This window comes from Parasteatoda tepidariorum, chromosome 1, assembly GCF_982258835.1.
Source record: "Parasteatoda tepidariorum strain Cologne lab strain chromosome 1, Ptep-v5.0, whole genome shotgun sequence".
Taxonomy (NCBI): domain Eukaryota; kingdom Metazoa; phylum Arthropoda; class Arachnida; order Araneae; family Theridiidae; genus Parasteatoda; species Parasteatoda tepidariorum.
Window position 1 is genome coordinate 111,222,256 of NC_141755.1, and position 18,004 is coordinate 111,240,259.

Here is an 18,004-nt window from a genome sequence, read left to right on the forward strand (position 1 = left end):
TGGAAAGTCATGGTTTTAAGTTGCCGAAAAATCTAGTTTTTAAAATGGAATTTACCTCCTCCCCCCAATTTCATGGTGTTCCGAATATCTGAATTTGTAACAAAATCCCCAATCACAGTCATATTTTATTAAAATATAAAATGTTTTATCTTGTTCTTTAAAAAATTTATGGTGTACTTTAAAAAAATAAAAGAAAAAACATAATTTCTGGAGTGAATTATCTTTTAAACTTCTGTGATTTTTAAATTTTTTATTACTTTTTATTTTTTATTATATCAATTTAAATCCGAGCTGAAGCAAGCCAGTGATTGGCAAATTTTTTTTAATTCCGAAATGAGAAAGGAGAAATTGGGAGTATTTCTTTCCTTTCGGATGAACAAGAAAGGTATCTTTAAAATATAATTCTGCAGAAAAAAAGAAGAAAAAAATTACTTGCTTTTGTATTTTTTTCGGCTATTTTATTGTTTCCACTCTTTCTTTATCTTTTTTTTTTTTTAATTAAAAATCTATAAATATGAAGATGCAGAGTATAACTGTTTTTGTCGGCGAAAATAATAACTTCATTAAGTCATGAAAGGTTTTTAGAATTAGTCATGAATTTGAAAATCTAAAATTTGGCAGATAACCCGTATATAGTTCAGATTGCTGAATTTAAGATATTTATAATTATTTTAGACACGGACACTGTTGCCCTCCACTCCTTTGACGGGACGGAAATATCTCAAAGAGAAGGATCCGACTTACATCACGCCAGTGTCCACAGCTACGCAAAGTGTGAGCCGCTTACAGACTCTACTCGCTGGACGAAAGCCATCACCTTCTGAAACACTGTTGGAAATTTTTAGGTGAGTATTTTTATGCTTTATATTTCGAATGTATTGTTAACCATTTGAAACAGCTCTCGATTTTAATCGCCTCAATCAGAGCCGGATTATACCTTTCGTAGGCCCTAGGCACAGAGCCGGATTATACCTTTCGTGGGGCCTAGGCATAGCCGTTTTTGGGCCCTCCCCTCTTTTCAAAATATGTGCTAAAATTTTCTTGCATATTTTTTTTTTACATTTTTATTAATATGGATTTTAATTTACAAATTTGTTTATCGAACTTTATCTGCAATACCGACATACTGCCGATATTGCAGTTGATATCGATAATACCACTATGATTAGTTCAATCGATAACAATGTTAAAGATAAACTTGTGAATACTTTTCCTAACGTTCACATTGCATTAAGAATATATTTGTCGATTCTTGGATCAAATGCAGAAGGAAAAAGATCTTTCTTCAGATTAAAATTGATAAAAAATTATTTGCATTCAACAATGATCGTTTGGCATCGCTCGCACTTATGTCTATTGAATATGACATTTTGCGTAGTTTTGGAATTCGACAGCATAATACAAGATTTCGTTGAATCCAAAAATCGCGAAAAAGTAATATATTAGATCATAGGATTCTGCAAAATAATTTATTACCGAAAAATATTATATTTTTATGTGTATCTTCATAATTTTGTGCAAAATACACTTGTTGTTTTTAAAGCTAAATTATTTTTGTCAACAAATTTTTTTCTCCCAAGTTTTTCGTAGGCCCCTGAATTTTGTAGGCCCTAGGCACGTGCCTAGTGTGCCTATAGGTTAATCCGGCCCTGGCCTCAATGGTAAAACATGCTGCCATTTATAAGTACAGTAGAGAACCAATTATCCGGGGTGCTCGGGACCATCGCTATCCTGGATGTCTGAATTTCCAGGTTTTCTGGATCCACCAAATAGTGTCGTTAATCTATGTTTTATCGAACCCAAATTACAAAGAAAAAGTGTAGCGCATGAAGTAGAAGAAAAAGAAAGGCGCTCCTAAGTTTAAAAGGAAAAAAAAAGGTAGAAAAATGACATTTAAAAGAATAAAAAAAATTTCAAGTTTAGACAAGAAAAACAAATTTAAAAAATACAGAATTCTCATATTTATTTTTTAAAAATAATTACAATTCCTAAACTAACTAATATAAACAAAACCAATGATTAAATAATGCATTATATTTCATGCATACCTAATTATACGGGGAGAAACTATAAAATAAAAGGAAAACTTATTAATCTAAGTAAAAACACTTGAAAATTAGCGAACAGAAACGATAGTTGAAAAAGGTACTAGCATAAATATTAAAACCCAGACCAAGGCAAGATCAACGGAATTTTAAAAAAAAAAAACTAATGATAAAATTTATGAATGAAAAGAATTAATTTATTGAGAGCGAAATTTATTGTGAAAAGAAAAAGAAATCAAACGTATTGGAATCAGAAAAACAAAACTGCAATCTGCTTCATAAAATAATCCTATGTTTAAATTAATAAACAATTCTCCTTTTATTTTTATTTTTTTTGTTGATAAAAACAAGATTTTTAATTACAGCAGATGTGATTCCACACCAAGAAAAACTTGCAAATGATACCGCATTTCCAGGGAATCAGAATTTATTCAAAAGAAAAAGATTTTATTTTTATTAATCAACGTCAACTAGATAAATATATTTTTCTCTTTCATTTTCTGTTCGCTGATATGCATGCAATGCATTTTCCCCACCCCCTCGTAAATCAAACAGAAAACGAAATCAGCATTCCACACCCTTGAGTTTGATTGACGGCCTAAAGGAGAAAATAAAACATTCCTTCCTTCCTTCCCTGCCTCCTCTCGATCTTCAAGGTCATGGAGGAATTCTTCTCTGGTTAAACGGGGAAAAAATTCTCCCCTTCCTCACATTTTCCTCTACTCAACTTCAAGGATGAGTCCAATTTCCACTTTTTTTTTCCTTCATAATCCTTCTAGTTTAAAATGGCGGGAAAACCGAGCAAAATTTTTCCCGGTTATCTGGATACCGGATAAATGGTTCTCTACTGTAATACATGGTGCATAGCATTTTTAAAAAGTGCTTATTATTCATTTTTGTTTTTTAAAAGCCCTTAACAAACCATTAATTTTCAAGAAAACGGTCATAAAAGTGCCTATTTTGCCAAATACACGTATTTGATTAGTGCTGACATCTAGTTTATAATAAACTATCCTGGTACTGCCATCTAGCGTGTAAAATGAGAAATAAAATGTTTTCCGGGCAAAAAAAAAAATTATTAGTTTTATTCTTATAGTCGCATTACTATTGAACACTCCAGCCTGGAAATAGTGGGTTAAAGGTGATTTTTTCCTTAGATGTTTTTAAAAAGTGCTTAATTTCCATTTTTCGAAAATGAGATTTGTTTCTTTACCATGTCCATTTTCGCCAGGGTATTATGCAAAATCTTGCTTTTTACATTGTTCTATTCAACGTTTTCGCAAATCATTCAACCAAAATCCATTATGCCCTACCGTCGATCCTTACCGTAAAAAAGCGTTGAACATTTTGCATGTTTAATTAAATACTTGCAAGTTCTCGTGTGCATCTACTGAGCTGAGTTCGGTGAGATTCTCACACTCTCGAGTACAACTCTGCTGCATTTTGCAAAATATTCTCAATTTCCACCCTCTGAAATCAAACCGAAAAATCTCTAGATTCTAGAAAAGATTCTAGCACTCTTGAGTGCAACTCTGCTGCATTTTGCAAGATATTCTCAATTTCCACTCTCTGAAATCGAGCCGAAAAATCTCTCCATCTTTTTATGGTGGCTAATATAATCAAGAAAAGAGTTCTTTGTCAGAAATTAATTATTTTATCATGATCACGTAAGTCTTTGAAAATTATTTTGCATTTTGTTAATGTATATAGTGCTTAGAAATATTTTTTGGGTGCTTATAAAGTACTTAAAAGGTGCTTATTTTTGTTAAGAGATTCGGCTACGCACCTTGCATTTGAAACAGCTTTTGATTTCAATCGCCTCAATGTTGAAATATGCAGCCATTTATAGGTAATAAAAAGTTGAAAAATTTGAATGGCTTATACTAAGTTGAAATTGTTGATGGAAAACCTAATATGTAAACATTTTTTTAATTTTTTTTATTTATTCATTTGCTTCACTAGTTTCTTTGAAGTATCTTAAACTTTTTTTTTACTGAGTATTTTAGCAACTGTCTTTAGATATTTATGCAACATACTTAAGGTATTTCATTGTTTTTTTCTATTTTAAATATGAGTTAGGATTATTGTGAAATTATCTGAAACTATCAGCAGCTGAAGCTATTTAACCTTTTGCTTTTGGTGTTTAGCATGTTAAAGCTTGTTATTCTGGTTCATTTGTTGTAACAGGGTTCTCACAGTCCTTAAAAGTCCTTAAAAACTGCTTATTATTATTTTATTTATTTATTTTTTTGAAAATAAGGGCCCTTAAAAGTAAGTAATTTTAGTAAGAAGGTCTTTGAAAGTCCTTAATTTTTTAGCAACACTATAGTTGATCAGAACAATTTTTCTGTTAAATTTTTAAAAGCAAAATGTCGTTCTTTTATCACTTAGAATTAGACCATATATCAAGGGTAGAGCATTTTAGAGAGACAAAAATTAATGTGGGGGGGGGGCTAAAGGCAAGGGAAGAAAGGCATGTCCTTTCATTAATATATTCCGCCTTTTGACTAGAATGATACTCTATGAGGAGAATGAAGCATCCTAAAAGAAAAGAATTGTGTGAACAAGGGGGATACTGCACAGTCCTTTTTTGGGGGGTGGGCAGTTTTAAGGTACCTAAGTAGAAGACGCACACTAACCTTCAAAATTGGCAGAATTCAAGAAATTCAGTTCTACTGGTAACGCATTTGCTTATAGGAATTAAAGTAAAACGCTAATAAAAGAAGTATCAGAAAGAGAAAAAAAATTTCACTAGAGTTCTTAACGAAAACTATTTCCTAAAATCTTGAAGAATTAAATACATTTGTATAATATTTCAATGTGTAATAAGTAACTGTAAATTTATAGAAAACATAAAAAAAATTTAAAATTCATTATTGCACTAAAAATTAAATATATCTGTAAGAAACAACAGGGTTTGAAAAATCCCAGCCCATCTAGGTTTTTCACCAAAAACCTGGGGTTTATTGGGTTTTTGATGAAGACCTCAAGGGTTTTTTTTTTTTTTTTTTCAAAAATGCTTAATTTTTTTTTTTTTTCGTGAGTACTAAATAAGAAAGCATGATTTGCTTCTAACAAGAAAGTTAAATATTTGGTAACTATTTATAATTTGTTTTGTTGCAATGTAAATTTTTAAGTTTTATATTGTTATGCTATTATTTTTATATCTTAAGGATAAGCAGATTGTTACATAAAAATTTAAATCTACGTTACCAAAAGATCTTTAAATTTTAATAATAATTTTTTTATTCAGTTAACATTGCAACGTAATGTACTGTTTTTAATTTTTGTTCAATTTTTGGTTGCTTTAAAATTAGTTCTTGTTTTTTGCCTCAATGTTTAGTAACATCATGTAAAGTTAATTCCTAATAACAGGTCTGACTGGAAATAATTTTGTTAAAGTTCATCCTAAAGTAAATATAACACATTTGTTGGTCTAGTAACAAAATATAAAAAGTAGTTGTAATAATTTTTTCAATGTTTTTGGCAAATTTCTTTTTTTACTCTTTTTTTTTAATATACATGAAAAAAAATTGCAAATCTTAATTTCTGCATTTAGTTTTACAATTCAATTTCAATGAAATCATTGAACATGGAATACAGATTAGTTTCATACCTTTAGTTTTACAATCTCAATGATGTTAACTTTTAACAATCTGAAAATGTTTTTTTTTTTTTAAAAATGCAAAAAAATTGCAAATCTTAATTTCTGCACTTAGTTTTACAGTTCAATTTCAATGAAATCATTGAACATGGAATACAGATTAGTTTCATACCTTTAGTTTTACAATCTCAATGATGTTAACTTTTAACAATCTGAAAATGTTTTTTTTTATTTTTTAAAACGACTAGAGTTTGTAAAAATTGCCTAATGCTTCTTTGGCGAGTCCTGTTAATATCTGTTAATTAATACAGTTATATCAGTGCTTACAATTTATTATTTTGTTTTTATCTATTGATTTTTATTTAGAAAGGTAAATAATGTGCACTGTCACTGGTTGCAAAAATGTATATTCAATGATAAACAATCATTCAATTTTTAAAGTCCTTAATTTTTCAAAAAAGTATTTAAATTTTTTCAACAAAAAAAAGTCCTTTTAAAGTGCTTAATTTTTGCTTTGTTCAGAGGTGATTGTGCTCCGGAAGAAGTCCGGATTTCCGGATTTTTCGCTAACCGTTATCCGAAAATCCAAGGTCCAGAAGTTTCAAGAAATCATTGATCGCATTTATGTATAAAAATTCTTGCATACTTTATTTAAAAATATCGGAACTAGAATTTATAATTGGCATCTCTTTCATTTGTAAATATTTTTTCTGGTAGAATAATAAATGTGATTAGAGATGAAAATAAGCTTATTCAAAATTTTAAATTTAAATTATGCTGCATATAATTTATTTGGAATTTCATGTTATGAAAATATCAATGATTTAAATTTTTAAAGACAATAACTTTTTTTTAAATGCGTCATTAATGCTTTTACTCTAGAAATTTTCAGGATTTTTTTGGGCTCACAATCACCCCTGTTTGTTAAAAGAGTGGGAACCCTATATAACAGTTGTTAGCTAATAGTAAAAAATTGAGGTATTTTTGGATATAGTGAATGCTTTGTACTCTGTGAGTGTCACGTGTGTGATAATGTCTTGTATTTTATTCCAGAGAATGCAACAACAACCCTGAAACAAGAATAAGTGACAGAGTGAAGGAAATGGGAGAAACCTTTTGCACATGTTATGCACAAGTAAACATTTATATTTTTTTTAGAGAATTCGGTAATTATCAAATTTTGTAATAATAGTGTTTGCAGGACGATTTTAGTCTTATTTTAATTTCAACATTTGTATTTTCTTCAAACTCTTTTTTTTATTAAATGTCAACTAAAACCAATTTTAAATTATTTCATATCAATTAAATTCTGTTTAAAACGCTTTATAAAGATAATGTTAAATAGTTATTAACTATTGTAAATTTAGTTTATTTGTTTTAAGTTTTATTCCATAAAAATACTCTTTTCTTACTTATTTCACGATTATCTAATTTTTGCTTTCGTAATAAGTTTTTGACGCTTTAAACCAGGTTTTATGCTGTCAAAAAACCAACTTTGATATGTGTCGATAAATTTTGCCCAAACAATCCCTGTCCAAATTATTAGACACACTCTAATATTCAGTGTAACATCTTAATTATCAGGTGATACTCTACAGCTTTATTGTTTTTTTGCGGCTGAAACCGGTTTGCAGTTGTTTACGTTCGTGTCTCCATTGGTTAACATTGTAATGCAATACGTTAAATACAAGTAGGAAGCATATAAAAATCCATTACATGTTTAAATATTAAAGCCGATAAACTCGTGCAAATCTTGTCATTAATAAAACACTACAGTGCTTCTTATAGTTTGATCTAATTATTATATACTAATATAATAATTTATGTAATAGATATTCAATATTTATATAATATAGGGTCGAATTTATATTATCTACCTGTCTAATTTCACCTATTGATACACTAACGTAAACAAGTGCAAACCTCGTCAAAACAATACTGTATAGTATGATAATTAAGATAGAATCTTAGAGTGTTTTTAATTTGGCTCACGGACTATGTAAAATTTATTTTATTTTTGATGAACATTTTGTGTGTTTCAGCCATCTGAAGATCACCCAGGCTCTCACATTGATTTTGCAAAGAAAAGGTTGTCATTGGCTGAAAACTTGTACTACAAAGCTTTAGAAGACATCATGTTAATGGAGCAGAAAAGACTCCCTCCGAAAACAGATTTCTCTGTAAGTCCCTTATTATCTCCCTTTGTGCTATTTTTTTAAAAAAAAAAAACTTTTTTCTTCTCTCCGAATAGGTTTTGAAATTGATTGACCAACTTGTATGGATTTAAATTTTTTTACTGAAATTTTTCAATTCAATATTTGTATACAAATTTGAGATGAATATTAGAAAGATATATATAGTGTGTCTAGAACTCCCCTAGCCATTCATCTAGGCTCATGGTGGTGACTATAGTAACAAGGTTTAACTATTTCAAGTAGGTCATTGTTTAGGACAGGTTTTATCTCGAGTAGGCGAGAAAAAAGGGAATCTTTTTCTTCGATCTATTGTGTTAGCCCTAGAGTGAAGTGAAGCTACCCTCCCTGAAATGTGCTATTCTTGTTTCCGTGGCAGCAGACGACCTCAGACTTTGTGGCAGAAGGAGTTCTTACCATAGACAAACAATATTTCCCTTAAGTTTGTGAACTTAAGGTATAGAGGGTTTTCCTTAGCAGAGTTTAAAATTTGGGGGGGGGGGAATATGTTATGACCCGTTGTATTCTGAGTAATTAAATGCTAAATATAAAACTTCCAAAGTTGCAGTGTAAATACTGAAGTCTGCTTATTGCTATTTTCTTAATTGGAATTTGTCCACTCTTTTATTTTGGTAAAGCTATTTATTTGAAGTTTAATCTTTAAATCTATTTTTCCATTTTCAAAACATTTTCACTTTTTCCCTTTCAACTCTAAAGAAAATTGAACTATAAAAGCTTTTGCATTGTTTAAAAAGACGTTTGCATTTGAATAATGTTTGTGCCTAGGTTAAACACTAGTGGGAAGTTTATAACACTGAGCTATATTTAAGATATGGAGTAGCCAGAGTTCTCCCTAGGAATAAAAAAGGACAGGGTTCTTCTTTACACTAAAGGACACTCATTTACCACCATTAAAATTTATCAAAGTAATGTAATATTATGCAATAACTAAATTTGGTCCTCAGCGTTTTTTAAATTATCCTCTTATACTATTTCGTGTTAAAAAATTCACTAATTAATTCTTTTACTCATTATCAAAATTACAGCAAAATTTGAAGCTTTTTTTTTTGTAAAGAGAGGGCAGGGATAAGTACCTTATTTTAAAAAAGCTTATTTTAATATTAATAATTGAGTTTAATTTTAGGAATCGACTTAGGTAATTAAAGTCTAATTAATGCAAATAAATTGGTACAAAAGTCTGAAAAAAGTTTCTTCTGACATCACAATATTCTTCTGTAAAAACACAGGACAGCTTTTTATTTATATTTTAATCTTAAAAAATATTTAAGGATTTTTTATTTATTTATTTATTGCACAGAAAGCTATTTAAAGGCACTGACTAATCAGTGGCTATACAGTCAAATCTAGTCAGCAATGTAACTCTCCTGTCTCCAAACACAATTACTTTTTTCACCATAGGTTCATTTTTTTTAGGCTAGGCTACATATATATTTCAATAGAATATCATTTTAATGTAACAGAGTTTCAGGGTTCCCACGGTACTTGAAAAACCTTGAAAGTCTTTGAATTTAGTTAGAAAAAAAATCAGGGCCCTGAAAAGTTCTTGAATTCTGCCATAGGGTACTTGAAAAGTACTTGATTTTTTAGGATTTAAAATAATAGTAATATTTCTTACAAAAAAGCAGTAAAAATAAATAAATTCAAAGGAAGATTATAGAAATTCTGATAGATGCAATTTTTAATGCTTGAAGTGAAAAGGGGTTAAAGAAGATGCAAAACTTTTCTCTCCTAGATTTTTCACACCAGATTATTTTATTGTTCTTCTCTCTAATGTTTTAAAAGCTGAAATTTCTAGCAAATTTTAGGTTTTAGACATAGTTTTCGAATGATATATAGTGTTTAATCGATTTAGAAATATGTTCAATGTGTTAACTTCATTATTATGGCATGTTAATATTGTTATCCTATTTGTTCTTTTAATTTATGTGCGAAGGATAATTAATTTTTTTATAATTTATAATCATATTTTTACATTTAGTTTTTCCTGCAAATAAATAAATATTAGTTCCACGGGTTTCATTGATTATGAATAAACATCGTGATTCACATTAAGCTGATTTTTGATTTGCGGATTAGAATTCATATAAAATGTTCTACGAATTGCGATTTCAGTGATATGGATTAATAAATCACATCAAATATTGCTCTAAAGTGATTTGCAAATTACTCATCAGGATTCGTATTAAGGTATTTTATAAATCACACATCATGATTTCAATTAAAGTTATTTCTGAATAATGCCTCACAATTCTTATTCTAGTAGTTTACAAATCACACATTGGGATTCACAAAAGAGAGATTTAAGAATAACCACTCGCAATTCTCATCAAAATGATTTAAGAATCACACATAGCTGTTCTATATTAAGCACCTTTCGAATCACAAATTGGAATTTACATCATAATTATCACTCTTCACATGAAAACTATTACATAATCACGCAACAGAATTCACATTAAAGTGATTTATGTATCACACATTGTGATTTAAGAAGCATACCCCGCAATTCAATTTCAATTTACAAGTCACTCATTGTGATACGTAATTTACGCAATCTTCGAGACTTACTTCACCTTTCTTATAATTTTGATTTACATATAGTATATCTAGATTCGTATAAATGCGATTTAAAAATTATGCTTAGTGAAAATTACACAGATTCACAAAATTTTAAAAATAATGCTTCACATTTTATGTATATATTTTAAAGAAAATAAAGCTTGGTAAGTCTTAGTTATCTGTAAAATATTATCCTATAATAAATTTTATATGTTCAAAATACATTACTGTGATATTTTGAAATAGCAAAATAGATAATTTGTTATTAAAATTGAAAAAGATATGTTAAATGGATATATTTTGATATTTTATCTAATTATATACATTTCCTGTAACCTAACATGTTAAAAAAAGTATTTATATTGTAATAACCATACAATCACTCAAACATTATCAATTATTTACTGTGCTTGTTTAATGTAGTATGCATTATTCATTAATTCTTATTCACTTCATTTAATTTTTCACAAAGAGTTTCACTGATGCTAGTTTTTGAATGTTGGCTAGTATCGTTTGTATGTCAATTGGATTTTTTTTTCTTCTTTTTTTTGTCAATCGGAATATTTTAAAGTGATTTGAAACAGCAATGTAACTATCAACCATTTGTATTATTAGCTGATAAATTTAATAAAAAAATTATTATTATTTTTTTTTTGTCAAATAAGCATTAAAAATAAACAATTTCTGGTTCTACGTAATTGTTTGGTTGACATGTACTTAGCATATAACTGTAATACCAAACAGGTCCTTGAAAAATTTGATTTTAGGTCCTTGAAAGTCATGGAAAAGTTCTTGAATTTTTTTTAAAAAATTGAGTGGGAACTCTGCAGAGGATAAAAAAGAAACCAATTTTAGAAAAACCCACTTAAGGGTGGGTTTTACCCAGTAAAACCCATAGCTCTTCAATTCATTGAGATTGTGTGCCTGAATTTACATGGTCACTAGATAAAATGTTATTTAGTGTGATGTGTTTGGTTTTTGTGCTCTGCTTTTACCATATCTGATGCATTTATATTTGTTATTAGCATATAGAATTTCTATAAAATTAGTATCTACATTAGCCAAGTGTTCTAATCTTTTTTCTTTTTTTTTTTTTTAAGTAGATTAAATGTAGATAGGCTGATTTTGAGTTAAGCTATTTTATTAAAATTGCAATCGTATACCTGTCAAGTCTCCTGTTTTTTAACGAAGACTCCTGTATTTTACAACTATCTCCTGTTTACCTGTATATTCTCAAATTTCTCCTTATTTGCCTAAGAAATTTTTACAAATTATCATTTTGGTTTAAATTTCGAAGTTATATTATTAAAAAAGTAAGAAGTGTTTTGTAATGATTCTCTTTTTAAATGACAACCTTGAAATGACAGGTCTTCAGGTAACAATTCTTCTTTTAAACACGAATGATAAATCAGGTAACAAACACATGTATACAAAAAATATTACTCAAGAAAGTCTTAAAACACAATGATCATTGAGCCAAATGGCCTCAAAACACACCAAAGACACTAATCTAGAAGTAAAGCGCTTGCAGCGCTCCCTAGTGTAGAAAACACCATCCATAGGTGGTTAAGAAAACAACCTGACAAAATTAAATGCAAGAAGGGCATATTTATAGGGATGAGGAGTAGTAATCTGTAGAGGTAGAGTAGTGCATGGAGTTCTTTATTTAGTGGTAACTTAAATTATTCTAGTAAGTTATATAAACTTGAAAAATGTTGATACTTCCTCTGAAGCCATCTCAATGTTTTATACTATAGCATGAATTTCTTTTTTCAAAGATGTTTTTAAATTTACTTTTTTTTCTTTGTGTCCTTTTTTTATTTTTAGAATATGCTGGATCTTGATCCTTTTCACCGTTCACTGTTTGCTTGTTGCTTAGAAATAGTTATTTTTTCTTACAACTCTCAAAGGTAAATTAAACATTTCACTACTAATTTTTTTTTTTTTTTTAATAATTTTCTTTGTTTTGTGTTGCAAATAATGTTTTTTTTTTCCAACTAGGTCTTTTCCTTGGGTGCTGCAAATATTCAATCTTCAACCTTATTACTTTTATAAAGTAATTGAATTACTCATAAGAGCAGAAGATGGCTTATCCAGAGATGTTGTTAAGCATTTAAATCATGTAAGTTTGCCTTTGTCCTTAAACAGGGGATTGAACTCAATTCGGGAAATAAGTCTTTGCTAAAAACTTAGAAAAAAAAGTCTATTAACAATTGAAATTACAAGATTTTTCTGTTTCAAGGTAAATGTAGGATAAAGTAATTCGATGCAATATTTTAGGTTTTATTAGAGCTTTTATCGAAACTTTTTAAAAATTTATTTTAAATGTTTGTGCAATTTTGAATGTGTAATTGTAACTTAATGAAGATTTTTAAATTTGTTTTCAAGTTTATTGATACTCATGATTTAAAAAAAAAAATTTTATTTTTAAAAACTATATTTTGAGCCCAGTGGCAGAAAGTTTTGTAGCTGTCTGCAACAAGCTCTTAGAATTTCGTAATCTGTCTGCAAACTTTGCGTGTAAACTACAAACAGGGTAGTTTTCACAAGTATGTAAAAAATAAATACTTGGAAGAAAAAAAAATTATATTTTTATTTGAAAACATGGTAAACATAACGCATTCTCATTTATTTTGTTTAATGCTTTTGATGTTACAAATGTTTTCACTAGCTCACTTCTGGTTGGATTTTTGATGTACGATGGATAAGCTGAACCATACATTGATATTTACGCTGCTTTTAAAAACATCTCAGTACCTTTAAAATCAGAAGGGGCCCCATTTAATTGATTAAAAACCATTTATCATTAGTGTCTTCTTCATCTGGGAATGCATTTTTGATAACTTACTATTTTTGATAAATTTTTGTTCCTGTTCAGACAACTATTTTCATAGTTTTAGGCAACTAAAAGCAACTGTTTTTGTTCATTTTTTACTGTGGCAACCCTGTGCATAAACCATAATTAAATATTCTCTTAATCAATTGTTCTTATCTTATGTTTCTTCACAGAATGTTTTAAATATGTGTTACAGACCCATCTTTGCCCAGGTTTGGATCCAATGTAAATCTTGATTAAGGGGTCGTCTTATAAAATCTGTGTCAGTTTTTTTTTTAACTAATTCACATCCACGTACAATCTTATCTCACATACCTGCTAACTTGTACAGTGTATGGAATTTTATTTGATCGTACAGTTGTGCTGGCATATGGTTTGTTTTTATTTCCATTTCTTAAGTTTTTTTAAGAAGGAAAAAAAATAATATGCTTATTTAAAGTGCAAATACAAGGGTTTACAAAATTTTAAATACTGATATGTAATTCTTCACTTAAAAAAACAAACAAGTAATTTGTTTTGTTTTGGGAGATTATTGTGTGAAGCGCAAACAATCTGCAAAATTTTCCATGTAACGAACTTATAATCGGGATTTAGCGAATTCGATAAATAGATGTCCGACTGTATGTGTATATATACTTTTTTCCTTAAAGAAATGGATAACAAAATAAATAAAGAGTGTGAGAAATAAAAATTAAATTTTACTTGCTTTTCAGATTGAGGAACAGATTCTGGAAAGTTTAGCCTGGAAATCTGAATCTGCTCTCTGGGATGCAATACAAGATACCCGTTCATCTGCTTTGAATCTACCATCTTGTGAAGATGTAAGATTTATTCATTCACATATTTTGTTAAAAATATTCATGTTCACATTTTTTTTTCTGTTATCATTGTTAATTTTTTTTTTTTATTTCATCACATTCTGTGGAAGATTAAGTATTAAGACACTATTTTTGTCCATTTAAATTTTATGCTTGTTTTAATTATTTTAGTTAAACTTTCTTGTGTTTGTAATAATCACAATGCACCTTTTAAAAAAATATTTTATGAGTATATTTTTAATTTATAATAAAATAGTTAATAGCCCTGTGGCAGAACAGAGACATTGTCACAGAACGTTACCGATTTCACGCAGAAGGATTTTTCCTTTGGGAGGTAAAAAAAACTTAGGTTTTCTTTTATGCAGAAATTTTCGAAAGATTTTTCTTTGCTTCAGAATTATATTCAAAAGATGCTTTTCTCGCTCACCGGAGTGGGGAGAAATGCTTGTGATTTTTCTGTTCTCATTTCAGAATAATGAAAAATAGGGAGTAATGAATAAAAAAAATTTGGTTTTCTTTTCTGCAGAAATGTTCGTTCTATTTTTTATGCAATTATTACTATTGATTTCCACATAGCTTAAAATCAAATATTTTTAATACTAAATTATTTATTACAACAATTGAATCTCAAAATGAAAACACACATTTAGTAACCCCTTTTTGAAAAGTCCAATTTGCATGATTTTGCCAGCGAGATTTTTTTGTTTGTTTTTTGATGTGATGATGATATGATTTACAAAAGACGGGGGGGGGGGGGGGGGGGGGAAGTAATTAGTATGTTTTCCCCGTACAGAATGCAAGAATATCTACATAATATTAGAATAAAAAATATCTATATATATATTTGCTTTACACGGCACCAAAAAAAAGCCTCATTACAACTCCCCGAATGGCAATGTTAGAAAATCGACCAATGATTGCTGCTAAAAATGTCACATGGCAAATATAGTTGAGGTGGCTCAATATATAGCGCTTTTAAAGACGGAAATAATAACCAGAGTGAGCATTATCAGGTTGTTTAATTCAGATTCATGAGCGCTTGACGTAACAAATCCTTCAATTCTATAAGTGTTGTATCGCCAAATGCCCAGATTAACAATTGTGTTTTTAAAGAAATTCTGTAAAAAGTTTTATGTAGAAAAACTTCTATCCAGGTACTTCTACAACTGCTTTTTGAAGAACTTGGCTCATTGATTAAAAATATTGTTTTAATTTTGCAGTACTAACTTTACTTCTACTTACATTATTGCTATGACCCTCTTTCATTACATTTTACGACTTCATGCTAAATTTGAGGACTTTAAGTTGTTTTGTGGTTGAATACTGACATTTAGAAATGGGTACTTAAAAAAAATAATATTTAGAGGTTAAGAGTTGCCTCAGAAAAATTTGAATTGTTGACACTGAATTTAATAATGGAAACAATCATTTTTGTGAAAGATTGCATTGTATTGCTGACATCAAAACTAAAAATATTGTGTTTCAACTTAATTTTTACTTATATAATTACTATCCTTTTAATAATCCTTTAATATATATATATATATATATGCATTTTACAACTTCATATTAAACTTCTGTTGTGTGTCTGAAAATTGACATTTAGAACAAAATTAAGGTTTAGAATTGCCTCGAAGAAATTTGAATTGTTAACAATGACTTAAACAAGAAGTTTTATTTTAACTGACAAATACTATATATAATTGTAACTTTTTTTATGACTATACTCATTTTCTTATTCTTTTCTTTGTTTTTTATACATTTTATATTTTTGTGATAAAATAAAAAACTTATAGTTGTTCTGATGAAAACACAAAATGATGGGCTTCATCAACAATCTAAAATATATACATTTATTTTACAAATTCCATATTATTAGGGTGGCGCCCTTTAGAGAATTAAAAATACAAAATTATCTTCATCGAAGCAGATGCTTTACATCCGGCGTTCAGTGGCAGACTACTATTTCATATTGTTTTACAACACATGGCCTTAGCCCTCTGGTGGGAAAGACTTTAAAACAAAACTTACAACAGTTACTTTTCTCAACAACTGAAATATAGAATAGTGTGATTAAGCAAAATATGTGAACTGTTTGCAATTTCAAATTAATATTGAAATGTACAGGCTTAGAATTTTCTGCAGTGAAAAGTTTTTGGAACTTCAGTATTCAAAAAAGTATACAAAAGCTAGACGTTAAGAACGTATCCAATGAGCGAGCATTGGATTGCGAAACATTCCGAAAAGAACTGTGTAAGCAGTTCCGGGGGTTGACGAGCGCCAGCGAGCAGGGGGCGAAGCGTCCTAGTATTACATATTCAATTAAAAGAGTTTTTTTCTTTGACGCTTCTATTGCTTTAAATTAGTAACATGTATATTTGTTATTTTAAAAGTATCTTGCAGGAAGATATTATTATTAGAGTGATATGTCGCAGAAAGCCCGAAAAAATTCTGCCGCAGGGGTTAATAGAATCGGGGGTGATTGTGGTCCGAAAAAATTTGGGTTTCCTGATTTTTCGCGAAACCGCGATTCAAGAATTCATCGATCACATTAATTAAAACTTCTTTTATGTTTTATTGAAAAATATTCGAACTAGAAATTATACTTGGCATCTCTTTAATTTGTAAATATTTTTTCTGATAGAATAATAAATGTGATTAGGGATAAAAGTAAACTTACACATAATTATTCATTTAAATTATGTTGCATATACTTCATTTAGAATATCATATTTAGAAAATATCAATGATTTAAATTTATAAAGATATTTTGAATGATTTTACGCAAGAAATTTTCAGGATTTTTGAGTTGGGTCCCACAATCATCCCTGTAGATTCTAATGACATCTTCCACAAGTAAAATATTTGTTGTGATTGTAATGAAGAACTTAGTATGTAACTTTTTTTTCTGTGAAACTGGCTAATATCTTTTTTAGTCATATTATTTCTTTGTGATTATAAAAAGTGATTCAAACATTCAGTATTAAGTTATAACTATTACAGGTTTCTCTTCCAAGACCACCTAATTCATCTCAGTTAGTCTCATCGCCTCTGGCTCATCCTGCTGTTCGCAGAGTTACTTGTGGTCAAAAAAGTACATACACTCTTCTATGTTAAAATTTAATATTCATTTTTATAATAATATATAGTATATATTTTATTTATTTTTGCCTGTGTTTCTCAGTATTGTGTTTAAATTTAGCTCTTAAGTTTAACATGGTGCGTAATGTCTTTAAATAGTGCTTATTTTTGATTTTTGCTTTCTAAAATCCCTTAAAGGTGTTTTTTTTTTTATTGGGTGTTTTTAAAGAAATGCTTTATTTTCCTTTTTGAAAATTAGATTTTTTTTTCTTCATCATGTCGACTTACACGACATATTGTGCAAAAACGTGCTTTTCACATTGTTTTGACAATTCTCTCGACCTCAATCCATTTCGGTGTACTGACGGCCCATATCGTTTGAAAGCGATAATCATTTTACATGGTTGATGTGCTCCTACTGAGCTGGGTTTGGTGTGATTATTGCACTCTCCTGTGCAACTTTGCTGCATTTTGCAAGATATTCTCCATTTTAGGCTTCATTTTCTACCCTCTGATATCGAACTGAAAAATCTCTTGCTCATTTTATAATGGCTAATATAGTCAAGGAAAAAGTTCTTTGTCAGAAACTAGTTATTTTATCATGATTGTGTAAAGTGTTTGAAAATTATTTTGCTTTTTATTAATGTATATAGTACTTCAAAATATTTTTTGAGTGCTTAGAATGTGGTTATTTTTTGTTGAAAAATTTGGCTATACTCCCTGTTTAAAGAGGCAGAAAGAAAAATTTTTCAAACAATGACAATGCTGCATGAAAACCAATGCAAGTGAGATGTTTTTGCTTTCTAAAAAAAAAGCTGTACTGATTAAAAATTTGATATGTTTTGACC

The 18,004-nt window shown here is 29.0% G+C and overlaps 1 protein-coding gene across 1 annotated transcript in view; it reads left to right on the top strand.

Annotated features, from left to right (window-relative positions):
• Positions 1-18,004, top strand: part of LOC107454693 (retinoblastoma-like protein 1) — a 64,529-nt gene that overhangs the window by 17,119 nt on the left and 29,406 nt on the right. Inside the window, exons 10-16 of the mRNA XM_043052517.3 lie at positions 676-845; positions 6,703-6,784; positions 7,692-7,829; positions 12,249-12,331; positions 12,423-12,543; positions 13,971-14,078; positions 17,079-17,169. Coding sequence (XP_042908451.2) covers positions 676-845; positions 6,703-6,784; positions 7,692-7,829; positions 12,249-12,331; positions 12,423-12,543; positions 13,971-14,078; positions 17,079-17,169 — 793 coding nt within the window. The remainder of the gene's footprint in view (positions 1-675; positions 846-6,702; positions 6,785-7,691; positions 7,830-12,248; positions 12,332-12,422; positions 12,544-13,970; positions 14,079-17,078; positions 17,170-18,004) is intronic.